The sequence below is a fragment of the Mandrillus leucophaeus genome, unplaced genomic scaffold (genome assembly GCF_000951045.1).
Source record: "Mandrillus leucophaeus isolate KB7577 unplaced genomic scaffold, Mleu.le_1.0 Scaffold268, whole genome shotgun sequence".
Classification (NCBI taxonomy): Eukaryota; Metazoa; Chordata; class Mammalia; order Primates; family Cercopithecidae; genus Mandrillus; species Mandrillus leucophaeus.
Genome location: NW_012102787.1, coordinates 1522772 through 1541947, shown reverse-complemented (window position 1 = coordinate 1541947; position 19176 = coordinate 1522772). Strand labels below are relative to the sequence as shown.

Genomic DNA, 19176 nt, shown 5'->3' with positions numbered 1-19176 from the left:
TATTTTAGGTGTTTTATATTGATAGGCTGACGAGAGCATCAACAAGAATGTGAAAGAGGTATGACCCTTGCTGGAGCAGGCCTGAAGGGCAGGTTTAGCCTAAGGACCTGCAGCTGTCCAGGGAGGGTTTATCCTGGCCCCTTCTCATCCCATCCTGTGGTTCTCAACCAGGTCACACATTAGAGTCACCTGGGGAGGTTGTATAAAAACTGCCTGGGCCTCACCACAGCGAGTTGATCAGAGACTCTGGAGGGAGAGGCTTACTCACCAATAGAGAGAGAGGACAACAGACCAACCTCCCCAGGAGAGCCATATGCAGAGAAAATAGAAAACATCTCTCATTGTCCTTGAGATTCTAAAAAAATCAGGTTATTTTTAAACAAACCCCAGAGGTTAGTGGCTGGCCTAAGGTAAAACACCCAAGAACTTGGGAGCTTCCTAGGGGTGAGACATGAAGCCCCTGCTCTGCCAGGGAAGTATTTTGCTCTTACCCTCACCCCCAACACAACCAGTGCAGCGCACAGAGTGGTGGAGAAAGCAGGCAGCTGGGCTCAGATGGCTTAAGGGGTGAATCCAGACTCCATTTACCTGCTGTATAACTTAGAACAAGTGACAGAATCTGCCATGCCTCAGTTTCCTTATCTATAAAATGGGCTCGATAATAGTGTCCACCTCATAGGATAACTGGGAGGATAGAATTAGCGAATATGTGTAAAATTCTTAACATAGTGCCTTCTACACAATAAATGGACCCAAGCGTTCAATAAATTCTGGCCGCTGCTGTCTCTTGCTCTGCTCGATTATTGGTCTTGCTGGGCTCACCAGGGCCTAGGTTGAGTTAAGCCAAACTGATCTTTGAGGATAACTGGGGTAGGACTCAGGATAACTGGGGTAGGACTCAGGGCAAATTGATGCTTTAAAAATTCTTCCCTTTTTTTCCCCTTTTTCTTTTCCCAGAGAGAGGGTCTTATTCTGTCGCCCAGACTGAAGTCAATGGTGCAATCGCAGCTCACTGCAGCCTTGATTTCCCGGGCTCAATCCATCCACCTTCCTCAGCCTCCTGAGTAGCTGGGACTACAGGCCCACAAAACGATGCTCAGCTAATTTTTGTATTTTTGGTAGAGATGGGGTTTTGCCATGTTGCCCAGGCTATAGAACTCCTGGGCTCAAGTGGTCCACCCGCCTTGGCCTCCCAAAAGTGCTGGGATTACAGGCGTGAACGACCTTGCCTGGCCCAAACTTCTTGTCATTCATAATACATGGCCTTTTTTCCTGTTCCCATTTCTTCCAGCGGCCAGTCCTAGGGGCACGGAAATGGAAATGAGAGCAGTTGCATCGTTAAGTCTAAGTCATTCAAAGCTGCCTCTAAGGATCAATTTTTATTTGCTCCCTTACCCTTAGAGGGGTTCCAGCCTTTCCCATTAGTCAGACATGCCTGGGGGCATTCCTGTGTGCTGGATAGGGGCAACCTCTTCTCCAAAGGGCTCTATTTTTGTTGCTATTTACTACAGAATGTTCTGGAAAACCAAGTACATGTCTGCTGCTTTCTTGTTTTTCTCCTTTGGCAGGTGGTGTGTGTTTAAGAGTGTAGGTCTTGTGCTAGGAAAGCCCCGGGGACCAAGGAGACAGCTTCAGCTTCTATAGGAAACCTATTACTGCCTTTGCTATTGCTGTACTTTAACCAGAGGCCAGAAAAGGAGCCAAGCATGAGCAGGGAACACAGCCCCTCCTCAGAAAAACTCCTGTGCCATTGTTGTAGCTCAGCTCCTGAAGCTCTCAGGATGTCACACCACCTTGCTGACAGGAAGCCTGAGTGCTGTGGGAGGCCAGGAGCATTGCTGGAGAATCAGGGAAGTCACAGTTTGGAGAACGGTGTTGTCAGTGAAGAACGCCCTTCCAAGAAGAGACGCAGAGACTGGGAACCACAGTTTACATTTCAAAAATGGAAGTGGACAAGCGGGCCAGGACTGGCTGATGGGAACCTGGACCCAACTCTTCCATCTCTCTGGAAGAGATCCAACTCTTCACCCAGATCCATTTGACTTTGGAAATATCTCACTGGTCTTTGCGAAGGCAAAGGTGTGGGGTGTCGAAGAGGAGAGGGAACGGTTGGGGTGTACTCTGGGTTGGGGGCTAAGGACAGCTGGAGGGAAAGGAAACCCATGCTGGATGGTGGATGTTACCTCGTCCTTATTTCAAGCCTGTGGAGTGGGCAGCGGAGGTTATTCCTGTTTTACAGATGAGAAAACAGGCTTAGTTTAGGGGATTAAGCACCAAATGACACAGGAGTTATTGGTCAGAGCTGGGATTCAAACTAAGCCCTGATGCCTCTGGCCTTTCATGTCTCCACTGGTGGTTCTTTGTTGACTTTGGATTAAAAAGGTGTCTCCAATCTAGGCCTATCCTGTTTGTAATTTAGAGTTTCTAAAGTGCCCTTCCAGAAGTGATCTTTGAACCCGTCTTTGTCCTTTTGGGCTTCTCTAACAAGGTAACATAGAATAAGTAGTTTAAACAACAGACATTTTCTCCTCATGGTTCTGGGAGCTGGGAATTCCATGGTCAGAGTACCAGGAGGTACTTGGGCATCTGGGATCCCAAGCACGGCAGGAGGATCTCTTGAGACACAAAAAAGAACCCCTTGCCAGGCACGTGGCTCACACCTGTAATCCCAGCACTTTGGGAGGCTGAGGCAGGAGGATCACTTGAGGTCAGGAGTTCAAGACCAGCCTGGCCAACATGGTGAAACCCGTCTCTACTAAAAATACAAAAATTAGCTGGGCGTGGGGCACGCACCTGTAGTCCCAGCCACTTGGGAGGCTGAGGCGAGAGGATTGCTTGAACCTAGAAGGCGGCAGTTGCAGTGAGCCAAGATCATGCCACTGCACTCCAGCCTGGATAACAAAGCAAGACGCCATCTCAATTTTTAAAGTACTCCTGGGTCTGTTGGCCCCTTTCCAGCCTCCCCAGGCAGCTTTTCTTCATGCTGGTCTGTATTTTCCAGCTGCCCAGAAGCACTTGTGTCCCACCATGCTGTCACCTCTCTCATAGCACACACCTCTCTGTCCTCATGGGATGAACCCCCCTTTGTTTCAGAATGTCTTAGGAAACTTTGTGAAGGGCACTTTACTCAATGTCAGGAAGTCCTTGACAAGGATATGTGGCGACAGATGGAACTGAGGACCAGGCCCAGCCAGTGGAACCTGGTCATGCCACTCTATCTGATCAGCTATGATTTCATTGGAAGAATTGAGATGGGGAGCACACGGCTGAGCACAGTCACCACCAGAGAAAGGTCACTCTTCATCTCAGACGCTGCCTTTTTACGAAAGCTTTTTATAGCCCACTTTTTTTGGGGAGTGATTAAAGTAAGCTCTGACCTCTTTCCTGAATCATTCTAGTGCTTTGGTCACATTTCATGGGGAGAAATTAAGATCCCTTATTGTTTGTTACCTCTGTTTTCCTCCATGGCTCATGGCTCATTACCTGTGGCAAACTAGTGCTTTCTTCAAATCATAAATGTGTATCCTGCTAGAGTATCAATAAAGGCCTTTGGGAAGACCTTAGGGGTGTGCTTCAGCATGGATGGGGCCATGGTTCAATGATGTTTGAATGTTTCTTCACAGTAAAACTTGTAGGGGAAAGCAAAGGAAACATGTTTGCTTTAGAATTGGAAGAATTGGGAGTTTGGCAGGGCAGTTCTCTAGAGAGAAGCTGATTCGCATCAAAAAGTGTTATTTCTTCTGGATGTCACCCTTGATGTGGCACCTTGGGAGCCGACATGCTTAGGGCAGTTGAAACGAATGGTCTTCTCTATGACCCAGCAACAGGGCTAAGAAGCCTACTCAGGTGCACATACTAATGTGTTCTGCAACCTCCTGGCAATAGCCTGGGTGCCCATCAGGAGGGGGATGAATAAATAATTAATAAGTGAAGCAGAACTACATGAACAATGTGAAAAAAAATCTCAAAAATATAAGGTTAGACAAAAATAAAAAAAATGCCAATTTATATTGTGTAGTTGAAAACTAGGCCAGGCACAGTGAGATTGAAGTGGCTAATGACTTCAATCTCAGTACTTCGGGAGGCCGAGGTGGGCAGATCACTTGAGCCCAGGAGTTCAAGACCAGCCTAAGCAACATGGCGAAACCCCATCTCTACAAAAAATAGAAAAAAATTGGCTGAGCATGGTGACGCATGCCTGTGGTCCCAGGTACTTGGGACACTGAGGTGGGAGGATCTCTTGAGCCAAGAGGCTGAAGCTGCTCTGAGCCATGATCATGCCACTACATTCCAGCCTGAGCAGCAGAGTGAGACCCTGTCTCAAAGAAAAAAAAACCTATTTATGTAAGGTTTGAAACAAGCAGCACAATGTTTATATATATTGTCTGTGGCTACAAACATGTAGTAAACGATATAATGAAAAGCAAAGGAATGATGAATACCAAATCTGAGAGAGTGGTTACCTCTGGGAATGGAAGAGAAATGAGACCTGGGAGTTGTTCACAAAGAATGTCAATGATTTATCTTTTTTCCTGAAATAGTTGGTGGCTATGTGAAGTTTAGAATATTACTTACATTTTTTAGTGGTTGAAATACTTAATAATTTTAGTTTAGTGTTTTTGTTTGTTTGTTTTTTAAGGCAGGGTCTTGCTCTGTTGCCCAGGCTGAAGTACAGTGGTACAGTCACAACTCACTGCAGCCCCAACCTCTTGGGCTCAGGTGATCCTCCCACCTCAGCCTCCTAGGTAGCCGGGACTATAAGCACATGCCACTATGCCCAGCTAATTTTAAAAAAAGAAAAATTTTTTATAGAGATGGAGTCTCACTGTGTTGCCCAGGTTGGTCTCAGACTCCTGGCATCAAGTGATCCTCCCACTTCAGCCTCCCAAAATGCTGGGATTACAGGTGTGAGCTACCACACCCAGAGTAGAATTTGTTTTTAAAAAGAGGAAGAACCGGCCAGTCATGGTGGCTCATGCCTGTAATCCCAGAACTTTGGGAGGCCAAAGCGGGTGGATCATTTGAGGTCAGGAGTTCAAGACCAGCCTGGCCAACATGGTGAAACCCTGTCTACTCGAAATATAAAAATTAGCTAGGTGATAGTGGCGTGTGCCTGTAATTCCAGCTACTTGGGAGGCTGAGGCAGGAAAAATCACTTGAGCCTGGGAAGCAGAGTTTGTGGTGAGCCGAGATGGTGTCACCGCACTGCAGTCTGGGCTAGAGTCAGACTGTGTCTCAAAAGAAAAAAAAAAAAAAGAGGAAGAACCTTTCCTAATCAGTTCAATCAACAGTTTTAATTTTCAGGTGTTACTAACTGGACTCTTCTGGAGCTGATGACCATGACATCTTGCTGTTCTCCCGCCTCTTGCCCAGATTCATCATGGCCACTTCATCATTCCTCAGTATTAGCACCAGTGAGAAATTAAGAGAAGGCACAAAACCCCTCATTTTGCTACTTGATAGTCTGATGAGTAGAGAGTAGAAATAATGCACTAAAGGAAATCTTCACATTTTGAGCATATCGTGTTCATTGATTACAATGACAATAGCCAATGTTAACTGAGACAAACTTGAATTTTGGTTAACCCATAAGAATCTCCTGCCAATCCAAAGGGGCAGGAGGGAGTGGTCATCCAAAAGCCCCCATGCAAACCTTGCTCTAGGCCCTCTGTCTCCCAAGGGAGTAGCTTTGATGACTTGTTCTGAAATCATTACTCACTTTGCATTCACAGCATGGCCGGACTCCCCTGCATCTTGCTGCCAATAAGGGCCATCTTCCTGTGGTCCAGATCTTGCTGAAGGCTGGCTGCGACCTCGATGTCCAGGATGATGTGAGTAGAAACCATCATTCTATTGGGTTGAGTTGGCAGGGGAGCTTGTCTGGCTAGAAATCCACAAAGTATAAGCTGTGAGATGGGAGGGCAATAGATGCTCTCCCAGCACGTTTTAGCTGCATCTTGGTCTCTGTGGTGGTGAGAACTTCCTCTTGAAGACCTGCTCTGAGGCCCATTCTCAGTAGCAAGTTAGAGTTTGGGAGTGTGGGGTAGTTCTCCTATCGTGGTTCACTTCCTGTCTATTATTCAAGTGATCACTTCCTGTCAATGTACAAAATGCCTCAAAGGGGATTTTTGCCTGTGTCCTGTCTCAGCATAAAGAGACGCACACACGCACATCAGTGAGTATGGGCAAGACCTGCTGGAAATGTGTGTCAATGACCAAATTTATTGAAGGAAAAATGGGGGTTAAAAACTTTATTTTTTTCTCATCTTAATTTCTCTTGGTCAGTGAATATGACATGGAAAAATGGTCTATTCAAGATGGGGAGCTGGGGGAAAACACAGATCTCATAGAATCTAAGAAAAAGGAGGCCTCCAGAAAGAGTTTACTCTGGCACCATGCTATTATTGAGACATGGCCATCAGCCAACTCAGCTCTGAGTCTATTCATTCAGATTATCTAGAGATGGACTCTGATTGGCTCCTCTGACATCAAGTGGCCAATCCTGCGTGAGTCAGCGGTGGCTAGGATGGAGTCACACAGTAGAGTGGGCTGTCCTCTTGGGTCTTTGGAGAAGGCGGTTCTCTAAGAAAGGACCATATAAATTGTCCTCCAACAGCTATTAGGAAAAGGCCCTTTGATAATACAGTTGAAAACTATTTTTAGAAATGGTTGCAACACTAATTCATGTAGTAGAACTCTAAGAAATAAGAACTTTTGTGGGGAACACAGAATCTTGGAGTGTTTGCACTTATAACCTCTTCCAAATTCACCTTTAATAACTGTAGTTATAAGAGTGTGATTCAAATTTCAAACCTTCAGCTGTGCTACAGTGTGGTTTACTAAAGTGCTTCTAGTCTTCTTTGGGTCTATGTATAATGTCATAAAACTTGGCAAACACACAGTAAGAACAGTATTTGCAAAGAAATAACTAAATATGCATGGGCAGAAGGCCATCCAGTGTCTTTCATAAATCTCTGGTTATATCTGGAACTTGTTGGGTCATCAAGGATGTTATTTTCAAAAAATGCTGATTTAGCTTTAAGCTGTTGATTTCTACCTTGGGTCATAATACTTTTTTTATTTTCCTGCACTGTGGTCATCATAACATTCTCAACTATATCATACCTTAGATGACAGGAGCAAAAATACAAGGAGAGAGAAAAGATTTTGACCATAGAAAAGGTGGGGCACTGAGTTTTTACTGGTGCAAACGTGTTGGGATGCATTTGGTCTTCTCTTCGCATAATTAAAGGCTTTTCTTGCCACAGTGGCAAGGCCAAAATGTCAGGCGTGCTAACCCATTCCAACCTGATACCCCTACCTCACATCGTGGTCTCTAAGTATCACTGTATTCTCATGCAGCAAAGCCCTTGCTAATTTCCTAGAACTGCTGCTGTTTATACCAGGCAAGGTAGGAAGTGAAACAGGCAAGAATTTTTTTAGGTAGCCAAAGTGAGACGTGTCAGCAGAAGAAAAGCCAGCTCTACTTTTAGACAGAAAGATCCCCTTTTATTTATTGAAGTTATTTTCTTGCATCTTTTCCTTGTCCTAGACAGACAATGCATATATTGCTTCTCCCAGATAAATTAAAACAAAAGTACAACAACAAGAAACAGTTGGGAGTGGAGAAGGTAGAATTGACCTTCACTAGTTCTGAAGAAATGTATTTACCATCATATGATCCATGCCTGTTCTCTGTATATTTACCATGCTGTTGATGGCCAGCCTTGAAATACATGCAAGAACCCAAGGAAGAAAACTCTTGATGTGTGTCCTTTAAAGAATCTAGGAGATCAGTTATTTGAAAAAAATCTCAGAAGTTACCTGTCTTGGATGGTGGGTAGAAACAGAATGTTAATGATATGAAGAATTTACTCCTAACTTCATATTCTACAGATACCGATCTTTATGGCATGGTAAGGACTAAGAATTAGTTGAAGAATGACCTCCAGTGACCTGGAGTGGGATTATTATGAATTTCAACCTGTGGAAACCAGTTCTTTATATTATGCAACTCCAGGAGCAAATTCTCTCTTGCTTCCCGCCAATCCTGTCAACTCTCATTGGAGCGCTGATGCCATCTCTGATTGGTCAATGAGCAATCACGTAGCCCCCGCCTCAGAAATAGTCCAGGATGCTGTGACCGCAGTGAAAGCCATGAAAGAAGATAAAAATAAGAAAAACCACAGAGGGAAGGTTAGGAAGGACCCTAGAAGATCAGAAAGAGAAAAAGAGGTCAGCAACTTGCTTTACACACCTAACCTGTCTTGAGCTTCCTTGCAGTATGTCTGCATATGCCACATGGGGGTGATTCCTCCTGAAGAGGGGCACACTGCACCCTTGCATGATGAGAATTTCCTCCATGAGCATGGCCTTTGGAATATGCCAACACTACACTCACTCTTTTTCACCATGTAGGAAAGAAAAATAACAGTATTTCAAAACAAGGATTTAGACCTTATAGGCACCAAAGCTCTTAAAATCCCAAAGTGAGAAACACTGTCTCAGAAAAACTGAGAGCTGGCAGTTCACATACTTTGCAAATAGGTCAACGTGTTCCAAATCAACGTGCCAAACTGCAAGGCTGCAGGCCCTTCAGGTTTCCAGCTACAGCGTCTTTCCTTCTGCTTCTTGTAGTTAATCATTCAACAAATGCTTTTGGGGCAGCTCTAGTGGCTATGCTTTACTTTATGAAAGAGACAGTCCCAACCCCACAGATGCATCTGACCTTTTCTGGGGCTTGTCTTAAGGTTAATGACTTCACAGGATGGAAGCAGCTTGGGGTGAGTGCAAAGAGCCTCGACAATTTGATTTCTGGTCCAAGCATGCTATCCTAGGTTTATCAATAAAATGAGAGAATTAGACATCAATAAAATGAGAGAATTAGACTTGGCACACAGGAGGGAGTCAATAAATATTCAGGCCAGGCCTGGTGGCTCACACCTGTAATCCCAGTGCTTTGGGTGGCTATGGAGGAAGGATCGCTTGAACCCAGGAGTTGGAGACCAGCCTGGGCAACATGGCAAAACTCTATCTCTACCAAAAATAAAAAAATTAGCTGGGCATGGTGGCAAATGCCTGTGGTCCCAGCTGCTCAGGAGGCTGAAGTGGGAAGATTGATTGAGCCTGGGAGGTGGAGGTTGCAGTAAGCTGAGATCATGCCACTGCACTCTAGCATAGGTGACAGAGTGAGACCCTGTCTCAAAATGAATGAATGTTCACCGAATAGATAATTCAGTAAACACTGTTGAGAGTGCTCTACCTTTTCCCAGCATTTCAGAATTTCATGATTGACTTAGGTGTCATATACAAGTAAGAATTATGTCAAAGTAGCCACTTGTAAGTGTTGAGGCCACATCTTGTTCTTCTCTGTGTCACTTCAAGGAGGAAATGTTTCAATGGTAAATTTTAATGTTATAGGAGGAAAGAGTCCATTTGTAGGTAACTGACCCTGTTTCCACTGAGGGCCTCAAGGTGCTAAATTGTTTGTGTTGTATTCTAAGGAAGAATAGATCCCAGACGATAACCTGAGGCAACCATTGTTTACATGTTTCATGTCCCTCACCTCAGAGCCTTTAATTCTCATCTTGGTGACTTGAGAAGGCCGGGTTTTTCAAAGCCTGAGAAAGCTATTGCTCAGTCCTCCAGAACCATTCCAGCTAGTGTCAGCACAGTAGCAGTCTGGCCAAGGACAGCCACTTTGGGTAGGAAGAGTCCGAGCCTGGCCTGACAGCAGTGTTTATCTGACCTGGGCTCTCAGTGAGGTCTCTGTCTGAGAGGACAGCGGGATGGGGAGCTATGGCCTGGAGACAGGCAGGACAGCCAAAAGGTCCCCCAGAGGAAGGGGTGTGCAGGACCTGTGCCAGCAGCTTAGTACAATTTGTGTTCTCTCCGCAACCTCACACAAGTCATTAGATCTCCTTGAGTCTTGCTAGTCTGGAAATTTCCTCCTAAGGTCTGAACTGAAAGTTAGATTGAGTTGCTTACATTGAGCTAGAGTTTCACAAAGGAAAATTTTCTCAAAGACAGCAAATAGAGTAGATTGATGATGAAAGCAAGTAATAAATACTTCGGTGCCATTCTGGCTCCAAAGATGCCTCAACTCATAATTTAGAGGGCAGCTTGTGAAACATGATAAAAACATTTGACCTAAACCACGGCTTAGGTTAGACTGTGCCCTATCATCCCGTGAAGGCCCTTCATGAAGTAATTTGTATAGCAAGAGTGGCTAACATGACTCATATGCTCAGGGCTTGTTGCTCACACTTTATAAAAAATACAGAGTGGTAAGTTTTGTCCTGGAAAAAGGTTGTTTGTAATGGTCCAAAGAGCACTAGAGTGTAGGTAGTTTGTGGTTATATTTAAAAGCCTGTAAGAAGTGGAAATCTAACCAAGTCAGTACTACCCTGAAAGCGTGAGCTGCAATCGCATGGTTCTTGCTAAGAAGCGCACCGTCTTTCTCAGCAGGTCAGTGATCATCAATCGCACCAGAGGCCTATTTTGGGAAACTCCATCACCATTCTGATAGGGAAATGGGAAGTCTTGGAAATCTTATGGAAATTTTAAAAAGTTGAGACTTGGGGCCAGGCACAGTACAGTGGTTCACGCCTATAATCCCAACACTGGGAGGCCGAGGTGGGCAGATCACTTGAGGCCAGGAGTTCAAGTCCAGCCTGGCCAACATGGTGAAACCTCATCTCTACTAAAAATACAAAAAAAATTAGGCATGTGGCAAGTGTCTGTAATCCCAGCTACTCTGGAGGCTGAGGCAGAAGAATTGCTTGAACCTGGGAGGCAGAGGTTGCAGTGAGCCAAGATGGCGCCACTGCACTCCAGCCTGGGCGACAGGGTAAGACTCTGTCTCAAAACAAAAACAACAAGTTGAGACTTGGGCAGTATCTCGTATGATTACTAGTTTCCTTGTCTAGAACTATTTGTAATAGGTCTCAGGTAGATAGCACAAATGGCACAGCCTACCTCCTGCAGCCACTGACCCAGCGGCCACATTCTTCTTTTAACCACAGCAAGGGTTCTCTTTGAATAAAGGGCCTGGGAAGGTGGATGAGAAGAAGACCAGCCTGAGCCTAACTGATAACGGGAATAATAGTTTAGGATGCTGAAGGGTGAGGGTCGGTGGTGGCAGTGCTGAGGACTGTGACCTGTCCTCGGTGTCCTGACCCCCTCACTGCAGAAATTCCTTACCTTCCGCAAATGAACAGTGGGAAGAGTGTGTGACAGGGACAGTCCTGTTACTGGGATATTGTTTCTGCTCAGACTTCTAATAAGTGGTGGTTTTTCCTGATGCTAAAAGTTATCTGTGTTAAATATAAAAAGCTGGAAAATATTAAAAAGTATAAAAAGAAAAGTTAAAAGAAAAATCGTCTCAAGGATTTTTAAAGGGAGACTTTTTTAATTTTAAGAAAGCAATTTTGAGTTTTAACTAGGATTTTTTTATTGCGATAAAATATACATAGCATTAAATTTACCATCTGAACATATTTACGTATACGGTTCAGTGGCATTAATTACACTCACATTGTTGTGCAGCCATCACCACCGTCTATCTTTAGAACTTTGTTACAGATTACATGTTTTTAGTGTGCATTGTCGTTTGTTATAGATCCGGGGAGTTTAATAAGTAAAATCAGTATTTCGTTAAGGTTGTTAATAGGTAGCAGTGCATCCTTCTTTTTAAAAATCTGTTTTATCTTATGATGACCTCTGTCCTCTGTTGGGCCAAGCACCAGGGACGCCCCAGAATGTTTCCTTTGCCCCTCTGGTGCTCTGCCAGGAAACTTCACAAAACTCTGACCAGCCAAATCATAGTATCCAAGAAGGGAATGGAGGGACCCTGGGGATCATCCAGGGTGACACACCTGAGGTCCAGCAGGGTGACAGGCTTCTAGCAAGCTGTGCACAGCCCAGGCCTACTGACCCCTTGTGTCGTGCTCATTGCTTTCCACCAGAGCATTTCCTCACTGCCCACCCATCCTCCCTTTCAAGGCTGGACCACAGGCTTAGCTTGGTTTACCTCAACTTAGCTTCCTGAGGACCTGTCAGAGATAAAGGGTGCTCTTAGAGACTTCAGAGCTCTCCTGTTACAGTCTTGACCTACTTACCTCTGAGAGTGTTTCATCCTTCACTCAACTGCAATTAGGAAGAGTCAAGTTCCCTTTGGTGCCTAAAGGAGAACAACGGCCGGCAATCCCAGGAATCTGATCACAGAGAAAAGGGCTCAGAGTGCAGCATAAATCAGTGAGGATGTTGTCATGAAATCTCTGAAGAGGCTTCTTAGAAACATGCAGTGATAGCTGCAGGCCCTGGAGTCCTCAGATGAAATAGGGCAAACCCCTGCATTGCTCTTGACTAGTACAAGTCAATGAACAAATGACTCGCCTGTCATCAAATCATGAGTGCTGCTAACTGGCAGTGGTCCCCCTGCAAACTGGGAACTCGGCAAGCATTGCTGCTTTAATTGCATAGCACACACCTGCCCTCACACCCACTCTTCACACCTGTGATAGTCATGTCCCCTGGATGGCAGGAGAGAGCCTGACCCTCATTCTGAGGTTGGCTTTGTGGCCGAGGGCTATTCTTGCTGTTGGCTTAAGGTCTCCCTCTTAGTTTATGAACCAGACTGCTCTGCCAGTATGCGTTGTCTACTAACAAGACCACAAAGCCCGCCTTGCCTGCGGTAACCAAGCCCTTCTGCGAATAACCACTCTGCTCTGTGTGGGGATGGGAGGGGCCCTTGTGTCCAAGTGTCAAGTGAGTAGTGCAAGCAGGGCGTGCAGGGGAGTTGACTGCTGTTCCTGCCTTTGTGTCATTTTGCAGGGGGACCAGACCGCCTTGCACCGGGCCACAGTGGTCGGGAACACAGAGATCATCGCGGCACTCATCCACGAGGGGTGTGCCCTGGACAGACAAGACAAGGTGAGTGGGCACTGAGCTTGCTTACTCCTCAAGGCGAGGGAAGCTAGTGGCTCGAGGGAGCTAGAGGAGCCCACTCTGGAAACTTTTGAGTCCTCAAGATATTATAATTCCTGTCTTACCACTTATGATTTAACATGATTAAATCGGCCCAAAATTCCTTTGAAACAGTATCCCAGCCAATTGTAATTTTTTTTTTTTTTTTTGAGAGAGGGTCTCACTCTGTTGCCCAGACTGGAGTGCAATGGCATGATCATAGCTCACTTCACCTGGAACTTCTGGGCTCAAGCGCTCCTCCCACCTCGTCCTCCCAAAGTGCTGGCATGAGCTACTGTGCCCAGCTGCCAATTGTATTTTTTAAAAATCTTTTTCCTTGTTCTATGGCATCAGTGACAACCACATAAATCTTAAATGGTAAAGAAAAAAATATAGAAATAAGGACCTGTGTAGGCCTGGGTGGGGGTGGGGGCAAGGGATGTACCCCCAGACTTTCTCTTTACTTTCTTAAATAAGTGAGCAAGTTAATTTCTTTAAACTGTATTGCAGGAAAAAAAGTAAGCTCAATTGGGCCAAACGCAGTGGCTCATGGCTGTAATCCCAGCACTTTAGGAGGCTAAGGTGGGAGGATTGCTTGAGGCCAGGACTTCAAGACTAGCCTAGTCAACATAACCACTGTCTCCACAAATAATTTGAAAATTAAAAATATATATATTAGCAAGGCGTGGTAGTGCACACCTGTAGTCCCAGCTACTCAGGAAGCTGAGATGGGAGGATTGCTGAGCCCAGGAAGTTGAAACTGCAGTGAGCCATGATCACGTTACTGCATTCCAGCCTGGACGACAGAGTGAGACCTTGTCTCTAAATAAATAAATAAGATCGATAGCAAAATTGGCCAGACGCAGTGACTCACGCCTGTAATCCCAGCACTTTGGGAGGCCAAGGCAGGCAGATCACCTGAGGTCAGGAGTTCGAGAACAGCCTGGCTAACATGGTGAAACCCCGTTTCTACTAAAAATACAAAAAATTAGCCAGGCGTGGCGGCACACACCTGTAAACCCAGCTAATTGGGAGGCTGAGGCAGGAGAACGAATCCAGGAGGCAGAGGTTGCAGTGAACCAAGATCGCGCCATTGCACTCCAGCTTGGGCAACAAGAGGGAAACTCCGTCTCAAAAAAAAAAAAAAAAAGCAAAATTGATTCTTTAAGGAATCCTAATGACTTCTTACATATTAACCTAATGTTTTTAAATTTTCCAACAATCTTAAAACACAAAACTTCACAATTAAGTGCAATTCAGCCTCTGCTTACCTTTTTTTTTTGTTTTAAGAGGCCATGCTGGGAAGAACTCTGCTTTACTTTTTAAAAATAACTTTTCATTAAAGTATAATATACATACAGAAAAGTGGACAAATAAGTGTGCAGCTTGTTGAATTTCACTAGCAGAACACACCTGTGTGAACACCCAGCTCGTGAATCAACTCATTGCCAGCACCCAGAAGCCCCATACCCTGTGCCCCCTGTCCCCTGCATCCCCCCTTTCCCCTGCGTCCCCTTTTCCTTTGGCTTCCTCCTTCTACAGTCAGTCCCACTGCCAATCCAGTCAGTCCACACATCGCCAATACAGTTCCCAGCAACCACCCTATCCCCTGGCCTTTGAGACCCTAGACTTTCCCTTGTGGATGTCACCTGTGTTAGGCCTTTATTTTTAGCTATTTCCAGGGGCATGGATGTGGTTGAGTTAAAGCTGAAGCCAGAGCCTGGATGTAATTGGAGAATGCACCTGCGCTGAGCCCTGCTGATTGCCCTGCACCTTTCCCTCTCCAGGCTCCTCCCTCCCTGGAACTCCTGTCTTCCTGCCCCCACCCCACTCAATTCATTGCACTTAATGATATTTGTTTAAAATAGTAAGCTAAGCAAATATGAGCTATGTCCATTAAATGATTTTTATGTAAAAGGCACACATTAGGCCAGGCGCAGTGGCTCACACCTGTAATCCCAGCACTGTGGGAAGCCAAGTGGATCACTTGAGGTCAGGAGTTCAAGACCAGCCTAGCCAACATGGTAAAACCCTGTCTCTACTAGAAAATATAAAAATTAGCAAGGCTTAGTGGTGCATGCCTGTAATTCCAGCTACTTGGGAGGCTAAGGCAGGAGAATCACTTGAACTCCAGAGGCAGAGGTGGCAGTGAGCCGAGATCGCACCACTGCACTCCACTCTAGGTGACAGAACGAGACTGTCTCAAAAAATCAAAGCCACACATTGAGGATACTTGTTTATTTCCAAATCACTGTTTCCTCAGTCCCTGTGCATTATTTGTTTGGGGCCCTGAGGCTTTTGAATTAAGGTGGGTGAGATTAAGTTTCAGTGAAAAAAGATTGGGCAATCTATCAGGCCCCTGCATCTTATGAAGCTGAGCTCTTCCTTTGCCTGACCTTTGCAGGGTTCTCTCTGATGCCAGGAGCAGAGCAGACTCTAAGGGTGGTAGAGGCGGGAAGAAATAGATGGCGTGCCATCCTGATGATGCTTTCTGTTAAACGAGAGCTGTAGATGGGGCCTGGAGCCTTTCTCAACTGGGATTACTAGAGAGACTTAACCCCTAATGCTTTATAAACAATCATCCATGGTTTGTCATGGATTCATTTCTCTTCTGTGCATCTAGAATGGTTCTTATGTATAATTTCTGGGATAATGGAGAAACTGACCATTCAAATCATCATCTGTAGTCTGTGGCTCAGATGAAAAAGTCCAATTGAGAAAGTCCCTCTTGTGTTCCGTAAAAATCCACTGTGATGTATTGATCATAATGAGAAGAATTAGGTCTTGGGTAATGTGCCTTTCCCACCTGTGTGTCTTCCTTAGGATGGGAATACAGCCTTGCATGAAGCATCCTGGCATGGTTTCAGCCAGTCAGCCAAGCTGCTTGTTAAAGCAGGAGCCAACGTGCTTGCCAAGAACAAGGTGAGGCCTGGCAGGTGCTAGAATGCCTTATTCACAGGTGAGGATAGCTGTGGGTTTCTCCCCCTGTGAGAGCCTTCTTCCAGTGAGAAGAGTGAGAGCCCAAAGGGGCACGAGGAACCTGAAGGTCCATTCCACCCAGAAGTTTCATTTACAGAAAAGGCTAGAAGCTGATTGATATTCCAGGCCAGGAGCAAGCCCACCAACAGCACCAAAACCCTGCTCATGTGAGAGTCCCCTGACGGCTGCTGGGAATCTACATGCGATTACTGTCCCATATTTTTTTTGTATTCAAAAAATACAGCAATGGTGTTGGCATTAAAAAATACCAGCAAAAGAACTTTAAAATGCTAATACTCAAAATTAGTAAAGTGGGCTCCCCTAGATGCTGCTTGGAAAGTGTGATATGAGCAGCCATCTTTGGGAGACAATTTGCCAAAACAAATCAGGAGCCTTAAAAATGGTCCTTTTTTGGCCGAGCATGGTGGTTCATGCCTGTAATCACAGCACTTTGGGTGGATCACCTGAGATCAAGAGTTTGAGACCAGCCTGGCCAACATGGTGAAACCCCATCTCTAATAAAAATGCAACACTTATCCGGGAATGGTGGCTCATGTCTGTAGTCCCAGCCACTTGGGAGGCTGAGGCAGGAGAATCGCTTGAACCCAGGAGGTGGAGGTTACAGTGAGCCGAGATCGCACCACTGCACTCCAGCCTGGGCACAGAGTGAGAGACTGTCGCAGGGAGGGTGGGGGCAGGGAGAGGTCCTTTTTTGGCCAGGTGCAATGGCTTATACCTGTAATCCCAAACTTTTAGGAGGCTGAGGCAGGCGGATCACTTGAGATCAGGCATTCAAGACCAGCCTGGCCAACGTGGTAAAACCCCGTTTCTATTAATAATACAAAAAATTAGCTGGGTGTGGTGGTACATGCCTGTCATCCCAGCTACTTGGGAGGCTGAGACACAAGAATCACTTGAACCTGGTAGGTGGAGGTTGCAGTGAGCTGAGATTGTGCCACTGTACTCCAGTTTGGGTGACAGAGTGAGACTCTGTCTCAAAAAAAAAAAAAGGTCCTTTTTACTCGATACCTACCCTTCTTGGACTCCATCCTAAAAAGGTAATAAAACCTGCTATTGAAATGAAATATGGAAAATAAAAAGCAATAAAACCAGTAAAATTTTACCGACAAAGATGTTCATGATAGCAGTAGTTATATTTTTTAAATATGGGGAGGGAGACTTAGAATTGTGGTTCATTCATACAGTGAAATATAATTAATATTAAAATCATAGTTTTGAAGATAATGCTTTCCATTGTTAAAGAACATGACAAAGAGTTATAAGATCATATATAGTACATGTCCCAGTGCTTAATATAAATTTGTGGATTTAAAAATTTAAGCACAGAAGGATATCATCAGAGTATTAACAGTGGTTGTCTCTGGGAATTGAGGCTAAGATTGATTTTAATTTTTGTTCCTTTCCCAAATTTTCCAAAATGAACCTATTATTTCTCTTACAATTGGGAGAAGAGACTTTTTCTTTCTTTTTTTTTTGTTTTTGAGACAAAAATCTCACTCTGTCACCCAGGCTGGAGTGCAATGGCGCAGTCTCGGCTTATTGCAACCTCTGCTTCCTGAGCCTGAGTTCAAGTGATTCTCCTGCCTCAGCCTCTTGAGTAGCTGGGATTATAGGCATGTGTCACCACGCCCAGCTAATTTTTGTATTTTTAGTAGAGACAGGTTTTCACCACGTTGGCCAGGCTGGTCTCGAACTCCTGACCTCATGATCAGCTTGCCTCGGCCTCCCAAAGTGCTGGGATTACAGGCATGAGCCACCGTGCCCGTACCAAGAGATATATTTTATTTCAAAAATAAGCATTGTCAGTACTCTGGAGATATTTGCAGTTGAGGTAAGAAGGGTCATAAAAGGCGCTCTAGGGGAGAGGAGCCAGGAGGAGCTCCAGAGGTGGGCTGGGAGAGGCTTATAGACAGTTTCGGGCAGGAGCTTTATGGGAAGGTCGCTGAGCAGAGGAAGAGCTCTGGATGGCCAGGTTGGGTCTGTAGCAGGGGTTTAAAGGGGCCTGAGAATTTCCCAGAATACACTGCCACATCACAGGGTGGCCCCTTCAGCTAATAGTGGTGGGATAATGAATCAGGTGAGCTAGAATGGGGTTCTGGGTGGCAGTAGCCTGGGGACCATGGGCAGCAGTAAGTACCCTCCCTAATACACACACATACACACTATATATATGTCTGTGTGTGTGTGTTTGTGTGTATATATATGTACACACATTATACACACACACAATTTCATGGTCAAGTCAAATCTGAAACCATAGTATCTCTAGTTTATGACACACACACATCTACATACAAGATCTTCAACAGCAATGCCAGGCAAATCAACCTATAGAAATATACCCCGTCAATGAAGTGACTTCTCCAGACCTTGCATGCTGCAGGAAATAGAAATGATAGCCTGAAACTCCTTTGTGAATATAATCTCTGTGGGAGCAAGAGAACCCACCTCAGTGGCTTTGCCCTCCGGTGAAATCTCCTGGCTCTCACTACCTTTCGGTTGGTTTATTAGAGAGCATAGTTAAGCAAGCCATGCCTTCCTCATTTTCATCCATCTCCCCTCTCCAGTCCCTCATCACATCTTAGGACATCTTCAAGTCTCACACCTGTTCCTCTTTCCATGCTCATTCTTAAGCATTCCCTGGATCATTTCAGAAGCCTCAAGCAGATTGGCAGGTTCAAGTCTAGTCCCTCCTTTCATCCTGGTCTTCCCCTGCTCAGCGACCTTCCCATAAAGCTCCTGCCCGAAACTGTCTATAAGCCTCTCCCAGCCCACCTCTGGAGCTCCTCCTGGCTCCTTTCCCCTAGAGCGCCTCCTGTGCCCTCAGAGTGGGCACTTCCTTGGCCTGCTTCTCATTCCTGCCTGTAGACCTCCAACCTGGCCCCAGGCCCCCTCCCTCCCCGAAGACCCGCCGGGCTGCTTCTGCAGCTCTCCCTTGGCACCGCATGCAGCTTTGTGCTGTTGTTTCCTGGTTCATGTTTTTCATGGTTCCTTCATGGATCAAGAGCTTGAGGGAGAGCAGCAAGCTACGTACAGTAATATCGCCGGTAGTGCCTCACTTACTGCTCAGGAGGTGGGTGGCTGCCCATTTCTTCAAAATGCACGTTGTCTGGAACAGGAGTTGATAGTGTGTAATCACCTTTTTTCTTTTCTTTTTTCTTTTTTTCTTTTTTTTTTTTTTTTTTTTGAGACAAGAGTTTCACTTTTGTC

At 45.3% G+C, this 19176-nt stretch overlaps 2 protein-coding genes across 2 annotated transcripts in view; one reads left to right on the top strand and one right to left on the bottom strand.

Annotated features, from left to right (window-relative positions):
- Positions 1-19176, top strand: part of ANKRD6 (ankyrin repeat domain 6) — a 70977-nt gene that overhangs the window by 27199 nt on the left and 24602 nt on the right. The window contains exons 3-5 of the mRNA XM_011984426.1: positions 5733-5831; positions 12835-12933; positions 15790-15888. Coding sequence (XP_011839816.1) covers positions 5733-5831; positions 12835-12933; positions 15790-15888 — 297 coding nt within the window. The remainder of the gene's footprint in view (positions 1-5732; positions 5832-12834; positions 12934-15789; positions 15889-19176) is intronic.
- Positions 11428-19176, bottom strand: part of LYRM2 (LYR motif containing 2) — a 38606-nt gene continuing 30857 nt past the window's right edge. The window contains exon 4 of the transcript XR_001006520.1: positions 11428-12915. The gene's annotated coding sequence lies outside the window, so the exon portion shown is untranslated. The remainder of the gene's footprint in view (positions 12916-19176) is intronic.